The following is a 13,748-nucleotide window of genomic DNA, read 5'->3' on the forward strand; positions in this document are numbered from 1 at the left end:
GCTAACGTTCAGCCGAGAGTTCGGAGCAGCGAAGAGAAACCAGGAGAGTCTTTTCTGGGTCACTCTGTCCTCTCGCTTTGTTGTTGGTGGATTTTGTTTTTTACGACCGGGTTTGTAAGTTTGTTATTTGCACAACGAGACGGCAAAAAAAAAAAAAAATGCAATAATTCCAATGACAAAGGGAGACTTTTTCAGATGATGATTCATTTCTGTGACATTTTGGTGGGCACGCAACACATCAACTGTTCAACATGGAAACAGTGGGTGTTTTCCATAGTGCAGACTTGTGGTGTAACATGACAGCTGCAACAAACAGACACAGACTTCATCGCAACGTGCATCGAAAGCGTCTCCGCTGGTTTCAGGTGTCGTTTTCCGATCCAGCGCTTACATTTTTTTAAATAGTAAATATTCCGACACCCGTATGAGTGGGTGTGTTGGTTTTAACTAGAGGGGCGGTCGGTGAGCGTTGTTGGTGCGACTGACCATCAAAAGTAACATGCACCTCCATAAGTAGCTCCACAAACATCCTCCGAAACACACCTGTGATGAATGAAGAGGCTGATTACCCTTTTGAACCGTCCACCTGACAATCGCTGCGTTCAAATGTCGTCGTATTTACCGCGTGCACGAGAAGAGTCCGTATGAACGGCGCCCTCTTGTGGTATTCAGCTCTGAAATTTTCTATAAACCTCGAGGTCACGAGTTGTGACGTGTTTGCTGACATTTACAGAAAGGTCAGAGGTCGTGGAAGTTCATGTTTGGTTGGATGTTGAGCTGATATGTTGTAATTTTAGTCACGTAAAGTTTGTCTTCGTAACTTAGATAACAGCCGACGTCTGAGGAAAATGTTGATCTCTCTAACAGCCTCATCTTTTCTCTCTGTGACTTTATATTTCCTGCATTACGTCACCCTCCCCGTTAGCTTGATAAGTTGTTAGCCTCTGTGACTTCTAGACACCATCCATGTTGCCTGGCAACGGTGTTTTTTCAACTTTATCACTTGAACGCCAAGCATATGAGTTCCTGTGTTGGAACCACGAACTCACAAGTCCCATTTGAATGCAGCAAAAGTCGTTAAATTAGCAAACACAGATTTGGACCTTGAAAGCACCTCAGACTGAGTGCTTAAAGCATTTAAATAGAACTCTCCATCAAAAGTCTTTTGTTTTTAAAACCACCCTAAAGTTTAGGATGGTACACCAACACCAACTCACAGGCTGCTCGTGTTTCTCATCTCACTGTTTTCAGTTAAAATCACAGAAACGGTCCAAACATAGTTTTTTTTGTCGTAAAACTGAAAAAAAACCAAAAAACTCTTTTCTTTTGAGCTCAGTCCTGCAAGTGAAACTCGTGAATCAAAAGCACTTAGAGAAATCTTTCTAAGAGGTCATGACCTCATTCAGCCGGTCAGTGTCTTCAAATTATTGAAAGATGTACCAGGAACCAAACCTGCGTCATCGTCCTTAATTTCATGTCAATCTCCATGAAAGCGAAGGTTGCTTTTTTTTTCTTCCCACTTATGTAACCCTCATTTAAAAAAAAAAAAAAACAGCTTGGAGGAGATCCAAATTAACTTTTCATATCGTTACGATCAGCTGTCAAAAGAGCTCTCTGCACATTTTAATGGAGCGAGACGTCGGTTTTTCTGGGCTGTGATTAGTCAGCAGCCTTTTTCCGTGTTAAAGATCCTCGCTGCATGTGATGTAATGCAGACGACTCAGTCATCCAGCCTACAGGTGGTCCTTTTTTCTTTTTTTTTAAACTGTGGGTTTGAGCAAACACACATTGGCATAGTTTGTGACAAACTCCGTCATGGTCATTTTTTTTTTTTTTTTTTTTTTTTTTTTTCTTCTTGCGTGGGTTGGAAAAAAAAAATGTTACGACTGCAGACAGAAAAGCGGGCAGCTCTCGCAGTGAAAAAGATTTTGCCGTTCGGACAGGTAAATGATAGAGAGGGAGAGGAGAGGATGAAAAGAGGAATACTGATAAAGGTAAGTATGCAGAAAATGGAGGGGTTTGTAGATGCGTGAATGTGAAGAGGGGAGAAAACAAGAGGATGGAAAACAAGAAGAGGGCGCAAGGAGGAGGGAGAAAATGAGAGAGAGGGAGATCAAGGGCTGAGGAGAGGTAGAGGGATAAATGCACTATTTGAATTATGTAAAATAGCTGCGTGGGAGCGTGTGTGTGTGTGTGTGTGTGTGTGTGTGTGTGTGTGTGTGTGTGTGTGTGTGTGTGTGTGTGTGTGTGTGTGTGAGTATTAGAGTGACTGTGTGACTGAGAGAGAGAGGGAGGATGGAGCCGAGATAGACAGCATGAGCAATATGAAAAAAAAAAAGTCAGAGTGAGATCAGCTGAAATGCAGTAAAAAAAAAAAAAAAAAAGGCATTTTGAACGAGGAAATGTGACCAACTCGTCCGTTTATATTCCGGTTTAATGCACCGTAGATTGATCTTTGAGAGGCCCATGCAAAAAAAAAAAAAGAAAAAAAAAGGGAAATACATGAGAGGAAAACAGGATGTAAAGTAGGCTTTGATATCCTCCTGCTGTATTTCTGAGACGGTAGAAAACTGGTTATCTAAGCAGGGACGGTCACCTCGGTTTATTAGACAAGGGAATATTTTGTTCTTTTCTGGTGCGACATGCTGTTGGTTTGTCAGAACTTTACATATTCACTGTGGGTGAGGTTTTGTTTGGGGGGTTGTGGTTTGGCTTGAGGGAATTCAGCATCAATCTGTCGGGAAATATCTTTTTAACAACTTCTGGATGAGTTGCCATTAAAATTTTGTCCAGATATTCACGTTCCCCAAAGGATGAATCCAAATGACTTCTTTAATCGAGCTCCATCGTGATGTCAAGGATTTCACTTGTCTCAGTGAAATCTAACCGATGGCTCCCTGGCAGTGAATACTAAACACTGGATTTTTAATATTTGTAAAACTAATGACATCAACCCCCCCCCCGCCCCCCACCTCCGCAGCCTCACCTGTTCTTTGTGTTTACTGCTTTCATCTCTATGTTAGCATGCTAATCTTAATTAGCAACAACTAGGACTGTATGTAAAATTGGATGAACGTCTCCACGTCTTGTGCAATACCACCGAGGGCCACTAGGGGCTGGCTCCAAAAGACTTCTGGCTTGTGTTCTGGTGGTCCTTCTGAAAGTATCTCCATCATTAATTCGATATTAGGACTCAATAGAGGTTTTTGGGGGTGTGTCTGGTTTGATTGACATGTCTGAAGTTCAGTCAGGTGGGCGGGGCATAGTGTCCTGGGTATACTCCCAGCCCTTGCTCCTCCCCAGCTCATCCAAATATGGTCACATCTGGCTCCGAAAACCAAAATGGGGACGCCGAAATTTACAAACCAATAGGTGACGTCACGGCGGGATGCCACTTGTACAATACTTACTCTCGCTTATGAGAAGTTGCCCGTAACCAACCTTTTTGCCTAATAATAAACATTTATACGCGGCTGTTTGTTTAATTAGACGTCACAATTTTTCTGTGTTTTCTCAGAACTACAATCAGAAACAGAATTTGGACCTTTGTGTAATTAAACCCACACAGTCGCTTTAGTTTGAACCCACTCTGCTCCTGTTGTCCTCATTCGGCGGCTTGCTGCTGGTAAATATGGAAATTGTTGTTGAGGGAATTAAACTCGCAAATAAAACCTGTGTATACGATTTAATTGCAGGATTTTACTAACTTAATTACAGGTTTGTGTTTACATATGGCCGAGGTCCGTTATTTTTACACTAAAGTGAGCTCTACGGGTAGATAGGAGACACTATTTGATTTAGAAAATATACAGTAAATTTCCCAAAAGTGGTACTAAAATTAGTCTTGAAGGATTTAAAAGAGACACAATGATGAATTTTGTTTTAGACAAACATTAGAAACTAGAAAAAGATGTTAAGGGTTGAGAAGGTTTCGTCTGAACCGACTTACTCAACTATATGAGGTTTCTTTGAAATTGTAAACAACAGGATGCAACACTGTTCAAGGTTTTCTGGATAGACAGTCGAAAAATGTACGTCGTCCTCCTCGTTTTTTTAAAGCAAAGCGATATCAACCCACTCCAAACTGTGCAGCACTGTGGCGGTTAACATAAATATAAAAATACATCTTTAACGAGTTAACCTGCCATCTCTTCAGAGCCTGTAGTACACCCGTCAGCCCACTAGAGGGTACCGTGAGAGTGTTTTGCTATGTTAAGGTGGGAAAATGCGTGTGTGACCGGGTTGAAGGAAGAGGTCATGTGACAAAGTGTAAGTAGTGATAAAGTCTGTGCAGAGAGGACGTTGTGGTGGTTGGATGGGACAAACAAGACTTTCACCCGTGAGACCGGTGCTGAAGTTAACTTTACGATACGTAAATTAGCTACGTAACATATTTAATGTGCATGTTACTTAAACAATTATTATATATTATTTAAATCTTTTCCAAAACCTAACCAGGTGGGTTTTGATGTCTGAATCTAAGGCATCGTCTTTTTCAGTCAACATGACACTGACTGTGCCCTCTAGTGGACTAATAGGTGTATTACAAGCTTTGGTTGTTATATCAAGCTTGTATATATCGATAAAACTTACGATAGTTGTATTGACATTTACAACCACAAAACTGCTCAGGTGATGTAACAATAAGAGTTTTAAGAGTTTTTTTTATATTGTATTGTACAAGCAAGTCAGACATGTATCTTGCATTGATTTATTCTATTTTGTGAAACAAAAACTGTTTTTTTTTAAAAGTATGTTTTCTCCTTAAAGTCACCATGAAGTGCATGTGCAGGAATCTTGAAGGCATCCATCCATCTATCATCTTCCGCTTAGAGAACCCCCTCTGTTCCTCCCCTCAACATTCACTCTTAACATTTGGCTCATCTGACATCCAGACAGAAAATCCATCTCTCACATCCACTCCATCAACCCCCCCCCCCCCCCCCCCCCCCATCCATCCCATCCCCACAGAGCGGGCATTGGTTTTATTTGTCTCCCACCTTTGACCTCCATCGAGCGCTCATATTCTTTCATTTCTTCAGGCAGACTGTCTCCTGCAGCACTTTTTATTTCCACATTGCCGCCCTCGTGTTACATTTGAAAGTTTCCCTTCCTCTGATGTGTAACAGTGTCTTACCTGTCGACCTCCTCTTCCTCTCTCTCTCAGATCCTCGAGCCCGGCGGAAAAGCATAGCCACCGGGAAGCAGCCCAGCATGGAGGTCCCTCCCACTGCCCCCCTTCAACCTTTCCGACAATCCGTGAGTAACCCCCCCTATCCGCGGCCTCGCTCGCTGCCTCCATCCCTCTCGCTGTCCCTCCTCCCTCCTCCCGCCCTGGGCCCACCGCACACCTGTGGCCGTCGGGCCAGCGGCACCCCGCCTCACCCTTACCCCCTCTCCCTGGTCGTGTCCCCCTCCCTCGCCTTTTGCCAGCAGCAGCAGCAGCAAAAGGCCTCCAAGAAAGGGCCCGGCACGCCCTCCTTTCCCCGCTCGCTACCCCTCTCCCCCTCCCTGTCCTTCACCCTGCCTCACTCACCTGCCGCCTCCTCCTCCTCCTCCCCCTTCTTGTACTGGGGTGGAGACTGGAGGGCTGCTGGTTCGAGTCCCGTGGTGGGAGGAGCCTTTATTGCACCACTGCCCCCTGTCGAGGTATGTGAGACAAACATGGCCGAATGCAGAGACACGGGACATGTTCACACACACACACACACACACACACACACACACACACACACAGACACAGACACACACATACACACACACACACACACACACACAGACACAGACACACATACACAGTCTGTACTCCAGTACTGAGACATGGGAACATATTATTGTATTAGTGCATCTGAAAGATTCATACCAGAGGGTGTGCAAGTTTTGTCAAGCTCTCTTTATATATATTTAAATAATGTTTGCTTGTTTTTTTACCGTTCCAATCAGCCATTGTTGTCCATTCATTTTACAACAGTGTGAAAATCAGTAGCAGACTCTTGAAACATACTTAATTGTGTAACAGACGCATAAATTTGCATTAATGTTTAGCAAAGTTTTTTTGTCTTATTATGCTAAAATCCCACTTTAAACGTTTTTTCCATTAATTTCTTTTTATTTAATTTTTTTTTACATGTTTTAATATAGTTTTAACCTTTACAAGAGTTGATCAAAAAGTTCAGAGCCGGTTTCTAAACATGAACATGAATATAGTACAGTGAGGAAGCAACAACCTTCACGAGGAAGTATTCAGAGTGTCGTCTCTTCATCATCATCATCACTGAGTTCCTCACGTTAACGTGACCGCTGGTAACGGACCTGAAACTGGAGCAGAGACACATCAGAATTTTTTGGGTCAAATTTTTGGGGGAACAGAAAAATCTTCAACCCGCCCACATACAGCCGAGTGTTCCTGAGCCCATGCAGTGATTTCCGCTACAGAATCCTGGCTGTTTTTGATGCGGTGCTGGCCTCGGCCTTTTGGATCACATTTTGGGTTCAAACTCTGGAAACGGTCAACAGAGACCCTTGAAATGCTTCAGAAAGTCAGAAGCGAAGAGCCGGCGAGGTGTTCTGAGTGATGTTCACGTTTCAAGAGGGGGCGGAGCTTCACTGTCCAAGACCGAAAAAGACCTTTGAAGCATTTCAAGGATCTCTGTTGACCATTTCCAGAGTTTGACCCCAAAATCCAACATTTCTCTGCTCCAGTTTCAGGTCTGATGTTCTGATGTTGATCAAGCGACATAACTCGGAGTACTTCCTCATAGTTGTTGCTTCCTGCTGCATCACTGCGCTGCACTCTGTTCGTGCATGAAGGGAAAACTCTCAGAGGTTTTAGATCGATCACTTCTGTGTTTGCATGTTATTATTGTAAAACACTTTGCACCTGAGTTTTAAAATGTCCCACATGAATTAAGTTAATAATTATTACGTGATGTAAGATAAAAAAAAAACACAACTCACATCTACGACATCAAGAGTCTGATGCGGTTTCATCTGAAACAGAAATGAATGAAAAAACAATGTTTTTTTGTTTTTTTTTCCAAACAGCAGCGGGGTTTTCAGTCTGATGTGAAGCGAATGTGACTCGTAGTAAAAACGGGCTAAAAACACAGCGAACACGTCTGATATGATTCTTTAATGTCAACAAAGACGAGCGGTGTAATGTGTTACTTCTGGGACCGTCACGTCTCTTTTCATACTAAATACAACCTCAGTCAGAGAGAGGAGAGAAGAGAGAGGGCTGGCAGCTCGACTGTCTGTGGACAGAAATAATCTGTTTATTGTTTTATTCATGGAAACAGAAACTCAGTCACAAGGTATCAAACGTGAACATGAAGGAGCTTAAAGGATAGATTGGTGTCTTATTAGGTTTGTGCCAGCGGTGCCCGTCTCCTTTTCATTATTTCCGCTGGTGTTTGCACACAGTTACTGGATGCTGGAAACAGGGAGACTTCTTGTTTTTTTTCTTCTTCCCTTCAGAGGAAACTATCCGCCGCCCGTTCACTGCTGCGGTATAAACAACAACAACAACAACACAATTTTTTAAATTGCTCATACGGAGTGGAAACTGTGGAAATCAGATAATCCAGTATGTGAAGCCTCGGCTGGGTTTTGGTCTGAGTTTTTTTTTGTTTTGATTTTCCTCATAATTTCACAGCGGCTGAGAGGAGTGTTTTCATATCCATATTTTAGGTTCTCTGATTGAATAAGCCACCCTGAAGGGCAGGAGGAGTGTCGCAGTGTAAACACAGGCTGCCTCTGTGATCACTGAACACACGTTTTATTTATTGTAAATCACTTGACGATCACAGACAGAAATAAAAGATACTGGAAGTAAATCCCACAGAGGTAATCGCACCGGCGTTAACCTACATCTTCCTGTGTACGTCCTTAAAACCAAATAGCCATAACTACAGTAGTTATGAGCTTCACTAGTCAATCATGTAATACGTGTGTGCTAAAGGAGACTACTAAACCCTGAATTTACTCTTTGAAGGTGCTGCCTTCTCCCAGGTAAAATGTGAAATAGACACGCTTTGGCCTCTCGAGGCGTGACAGTTTCACATTTTTCTGTAGCGAAGGAAAATGAAACCTGCACATGCACGCAGCCCTGTGGTTTACAGGAAGATGAAACTTTCAGGAACAGCACATGGTCGGGGTGATACCGGGTGGCCCAGGCAAAACGTTGCCCGTCTTAAACGATGATTTCGGTTCATGCTCTGTGGGTCATCCTGACATTTCACTTGCCACCTCCGTCCTGGAGATGCAGGAAAAGGAGAATTCATAGATGAGACAAGCTGCAAACATCTCCTGCAGCTTTTCAAATAAATATGATACTTACACATATTGAAACAGCACATTTTTGGGGCGTTTTTGTTTAATAAAATGACTACAACAATTGTTTTTACTTTCAAAAATATGTGCAGATGATTTTCTAACCTTTCAGTTCTTCTATACGATATTATTTGATTATTATTAATGATGGATTGTTGGATGGAGCATTTTACTGCTATAGGTGTACAGGCTCAAGCTAGTTTTAATATTTGATATTTTTGGATAATTTAACATAAAATGTAGTTGAGTAAAAAGCACATGTTCCTTGAAATTTTTAGTGAAGTAAAATTATAAAACAGAGTGAAATAGAGTAAATACAATTTTTTTGGTTTGCCCTCCTACTTCAGGCACCACTCCACCTCTGGCCATTTTGAGAACCTTTTTTTTTTTTTTTTCCAAGCCGAGACAGAATTTCATTTCATGTTTGACAATTAGTGTTTTAAAAATTAATATCTAATTACATACAAGCTATTAAAACGTGGACGGCAGCAAATGAGCCGAAAAAAATAAATGACACACCGTAACCTGAGATGAACCCCGAAGTTAGAGTGACTGTGCATCCAAAAAGCCCCCCCACCCCCTCCACCCGCTCCCCCTCCCGCTCCTTATCACCTCCCCACCTTATTGTGCTTTATTATTGAGGTTTGGGCTTTTTTCTGTCTCTCTTTGCATTGAGTACTTTTTACTTTGTGAGACGTGTCAGACGGAGCGACTAATCAAATCAGATTTAGTCATGCAGGCTATTAGCTTGGAACCAGCAGATGGAGCCAAGTCTTTAGTCATATCCTCCAGACAGCCTTCAAAGCCATTTGACTCATGCCGGATGACAAGGTGTCATTCTCCCGCTGAATAAAGCTGCCATCCTGCAGGTATAGAAATGATATCACTGCCAGTCCTCGCACCTAAAAAGCTGAATGGGCGATGCTTCCTCAGGGGGAGGAAGACAGCTGCTTTCACAGCAGATGTTTCATGGTTTCCACTTTGAAAAGAGGTTTGAAATTTGATATTTGTGGTTTGATAACAGGAGTTTTTTTTTTTTAATGCTATTAGCGGGCTGAGCCAATTAACTATTCTGCAAAATGAAAAAAAAAAAATTTAAGATGCCAGTCATAATCTTTTTTTTTTTTGCATGACCAACAATTAAACAATAAAATAAATATTTTAAAAAGTCCAAATGGAGCTGGACTTTGTGAAAAGACGTTTCACTTCACACAGGTGGGTTTAACATGTGACCTCAACAACCCCCACACCAGGTTGTTTCAAGCAAGTCCAGTTCTCTTTGGATAAAATCTAAAACATAAAAATGTTTTCATTTATAATATATTTATATTAAAACAACCCAAAAATATACTTTTTTTTGAATAAAAAATTAAGAGCTTAACAGTTTAACTGAAAAAAAAGTCACTTTCTTTTTAGTCTGACTTAGCGTATATTGACATCTTAGTGATTGTGACAGAAAGTTTTTTTTTTTAAACAGGTGAAATAACAAAAGAAGTGTTAATTATCCTAATTATGACTTTCACGCCACATCTGAGAGCTGCGTCAGGTTTTAAAAACACGGTTCAGACCAGGCCTGGAAACCGAGTCAAAACTAAATCCAATCAGGTTTTTGCTGAGTTCATACATGAAAACTTGACAGCATATATATAATATACATGTGTGTGTATGCTGTTGATTAACAATTATTCTACATCAACTAGGCACAGAAAGGAAAAGAAAAACTGACAGCTCCAGCAAAACAAAGGCAAACAAAGAAATACATAGAAAATGATGATTTTTTTTTTTTTTTTTCCCCTGAAACTGAATTGATTGTAAAAGTCTGATTGATGCTCTTTCGTCCATATTTGATCATCTCCTGTTAGTATGAAATTATTAATTATGTTTTTTTTGTGAACTAACAGCCAAAACTACAACTATTAATATATAGCACACACTGTGTAGTTTGGATTTAAGTGAACATATGTGATTTAATCATGTAAGGAAGCTCACACAGGACAAACTGCATCCCTGCTGCTCATGCTGGACTGTGGCTCACCGCTGCCCCCTGCAGGAGCTGCTGAGCACTGCAGCTCCCTGTGGCAGGTGCACATGTTTCAGGAGTCAGACTTCCCTGTTGGTAATAAATGTACCTTCTGCTCTCCCCGTCACACATCTCAACATGTTTCACTTTTCTGTGTGTCTCCATTTGATTTCGGTGTTCCTTCCATACATCTGACAACAAACCGCACCTCACTCCATCCCACCTGTCAATCATCTCAAAACCCTTCACCTGGCTCTCACGTCGTCCAATCAATCACCCATCGTTTCCGTTCCCATGCCGACCACCTCGTCGTCTCTGTAACTCCGCTCCATGCTCGCCCTCCTTCTCCACCATCTGTTTGCCCTTCGTCGTCGCTCCCCTCCTCCTCTTCCTCCTCCTCCTCCTCCTCCTCCTCCACGCTCCAGAGTTTCCTCAGTAGAAGGTTGAAGGGCTCAATCAAGAGGGCCAAGAGTCAGCCCAAACTGGACCGAACGAGCAGCTTCCGCCACATGATCCTCCCCCGCTTCCGCAGTGCCGACCAAGACAGGTCAGTGTGTGTGTGTGTGTGTGTGTGTGTGTGTGTGTGTGTGTGTGTGTGTGTGTGTGTGTGTGTGAGAGTGTGTGTTGTGTGTGTGAGTGAAGTCGTGCGATCCTGTCGACTGTCTGGCAATGTGCAGTTTAAATTTTTGTATCTACGTTATGATTTAAATGGGATGTTGAAGCAAAATGCAGAAGTGTCTTAAAGTGCAATACCACCGATGGCCACTAGGGGCCGGCTTTTAACAACTCTCTGGCTCCAACTGACTCCCATTCAAAAAGCATCAAGTCCTTTCCTGAAGTACAAAGTCGGTAAAATGTTTTCCACGAGTCGTCACGGTGTCGTTAGATAAAAGCTCTGGTGCTCCTTCTGGAAATAACTCCAGCATTATTTGGATATTAGGCCTCAAACAAGGGATGTGTTTGGGGGTTGTGCCTAGTTTGATTGACAGGCTTGGGGTGCAGTCAGATTTTCGGTAAAATCCTGTCTCGTAAACATCCATAAGATGGTTTTGTAAAATAATGTGACGGTAGTCGTGAGGTTTAATATGAAAAGGCTGTTTATTTTAAGGAAATCCGGTCGGCTATTCTGCAACATAAATATATTTCCTTTGCAGGTGTCTCACAAATTAAGCAGCTGTTTTGTCGTTGTTGTTTTCTTTTGGTTGACACGATGCGTTGAGAATCTGACAGTACAAAGATATTCTGCCAATGAGCTCGTCATAGGGATAGATAACTTTAGATGGTGTTATAATTTGCTTCTCTCTGATTGGTGTTCGGAGAACAGCGTTGTTGTGAGTGTGTGTGAGATGAGCATCTTTCTCTCTGCTGTTTTTCTGTCTTAATCATCTCTCCACCAACATCTCTTCTCTACAAACTCATCTTTATCCATCTGTCCGTCTCTATAACCGCCTCCTCCTGTCCATCTGCCTTCCTATCGCCTCATCATCAGTACCTCCATCTCTCTACTGCATCTGTTTCTGTCTCTATAATATCTGCATCCCTCCACCATTAATATATATTGTTTATTTTACACTCTCACGTCCCACCGCGCTGTCACTTACAATAAAAAAAAAAACACTCACCGTTTTCTCTCTACTGGGAGAAAAAAAACAAACAAAAAAACACATCCCCTCTCTCACCATGGCAACCAGCAGACAGCCATATGGCGGCCGTAGCGACCGTAATGAGTCAGTGGGAGATTTTCATTAATTATACCTCCTCTGTATCGTAGAGGCAGCAGCGCGGGAGGTCCCACTTCAGTCTGAAATATGAGAGAAATAAATTAATAATTGTGTTTTTTTTCCCTAAATTCACCCAGTTCTTAAAGAGTGTGTCACCCGTGTTTTGCCCAAGGCTGCAATACAATTTCAGTATTTTTATTATTGTTTTATTCTCCAATTATTTTATAAAAATGCATCATCTATTCTCTTCATCTATTAATTGTCCAGAGAATCTGCTTCGCTTGTTTAGTTTTTGCTTCGTTTTGTCGCCAGAACAAAGTTCAACTTCAGGCGTGAAGGTCGTCTGGAGAATCTGAGCGGAGGTCAAAAGTTCACTCAGCAGATCGCTCTATAAAAAAAAAAAAAAAAACATGTTCAGAGCCAGGTGTCTGCCGAGGAGTGTTTCCACATGATTTATTCATTTGGGGAAGGTTGTGGGTGTCTATTATCTACGCCCGGTTTTGAGGAGACAGGAAGGACAAAAAAAAAAAAAAAAAAAAAAAAAAAAAAAGTCAAGAGCCTTGTGAAGTCGAGGTTGTTTGCCAAGGCCCTCGCGGCTCATATTCATTTTCACAGCTCCCAGTTTACTCTGAATGTTTTCTAACAGAGATGCTGGTGAACATCTGCAGCTTTGTTCATTTGTATTTGGTTTTTTTTAATCTTTATTTATCCAGGGAGGCTTTGCCTTTTCAGCTGAGATTGAAATTCATGGAGGCATAAACGTGCCTCAGAGCTCCCAGACAGGCTCGAAAAACCTGCAGTGATACACTTTTTTTTTTTTTTTTTGGCACATCATTTTTCCAGTAATTCCTCTTAACAAGCAAAAATAAAAAACAACGGGTCCATTGGTTTGTCTGCACAAATAATACAGTAGGCCACCGTGTCATCGAGCTGCAGACTAATATTTGAATATATATAACTACGAATGCCATGTCAGCAGGTAGTCCGTCCTGCAAAAGCTCTTTCATATCCTTAGAAGACCTTAAATGCAACTTCAGAGCGGTTTCTATCCTCATACAACATTACGCACGTTTTCGTTATCAGTTAATCTGTCTATTAATTCATCTGATTAACTGTCTGATCTGATTAACCCATCATAGTTCCCCTCAACCCGAGATGACGTCTTCAGAGTCATTGTTTTTGTCCAGTGGTAAATTGTCACTTTTGAGAAGCTAAACTCTGCAAACATTGAGATTTTTTTCTACTAAGGTTGGCCCTAGATCGGATCAGCTAGAAGGACGCACACTCTAAACTGTTCTTTGCTGTGATTGATTGATTCACTGGTCGCTAACCCGATCCGAAATCCCAACCGCCCCCCCCCCCCCCCCACACACACACACACACACTCCAACACAACAGCCAATCACAAGCAAGAGCGTACCTCCCGCTGATCCAGACTAGCACCGGCCTTTCAAGGCAACATGACATCAGAAATGAAAAAAGAAATCCCAGAAGCTGTTGATTTCCACGGTTCTTAAATGCTTTATTATATACACTCTGACTTTTTTCCTCTATAGCGCCACCTTCTGGTTCTCAGTGAAACAATTAAAAAACAGTCAGATAGAAAGACATTGAAAAACTGGTGCATATACAGTGGGTACGGAAAGTATTCAGACCCCTTTACATTTTTCACTCTT

The 13,748-nt window shown here is 41.9% G+C and overlaps 1 protein-coding gene across 1 annotated transcript in view; it reads left to right on the forward strand.

Moving 5' to 3' along the window:
• Window positions 1–13,748, forward strand: part of syngap1b (synaptic Ras GTPase activating protein 1b) — a 126,284-nt gene that overhangs the window by 77,821 nt on the left and 34,715 nt on the right. Inside the window, 2 exon segments of the mRNA XM_069175353.1 lie at window positions 5,168–5,259; window positions 10,777–10,898. Coding sequence (XP_069031454.1) covers window positions 5,168–5,259; window positions 10,777–10,898 — 214 coding nt within the window.

This window comes from Embiotoca jacksoni, unplaced genomic scaffold (assembly GCF_022577435.1).
Source record: "Embiotoca jacksoni isolate LCO1_2020_lvr unplaced genomic scaffold, fEmbJac1.0.p SCAF_66, whole genome shotgun sequence".
Taxonomy (NCBI): Eukaryota; Metazoa; Chordata; class Actinopteri; family Embiotocidae; genus Embiotoca; species Embiotoca jacksoni.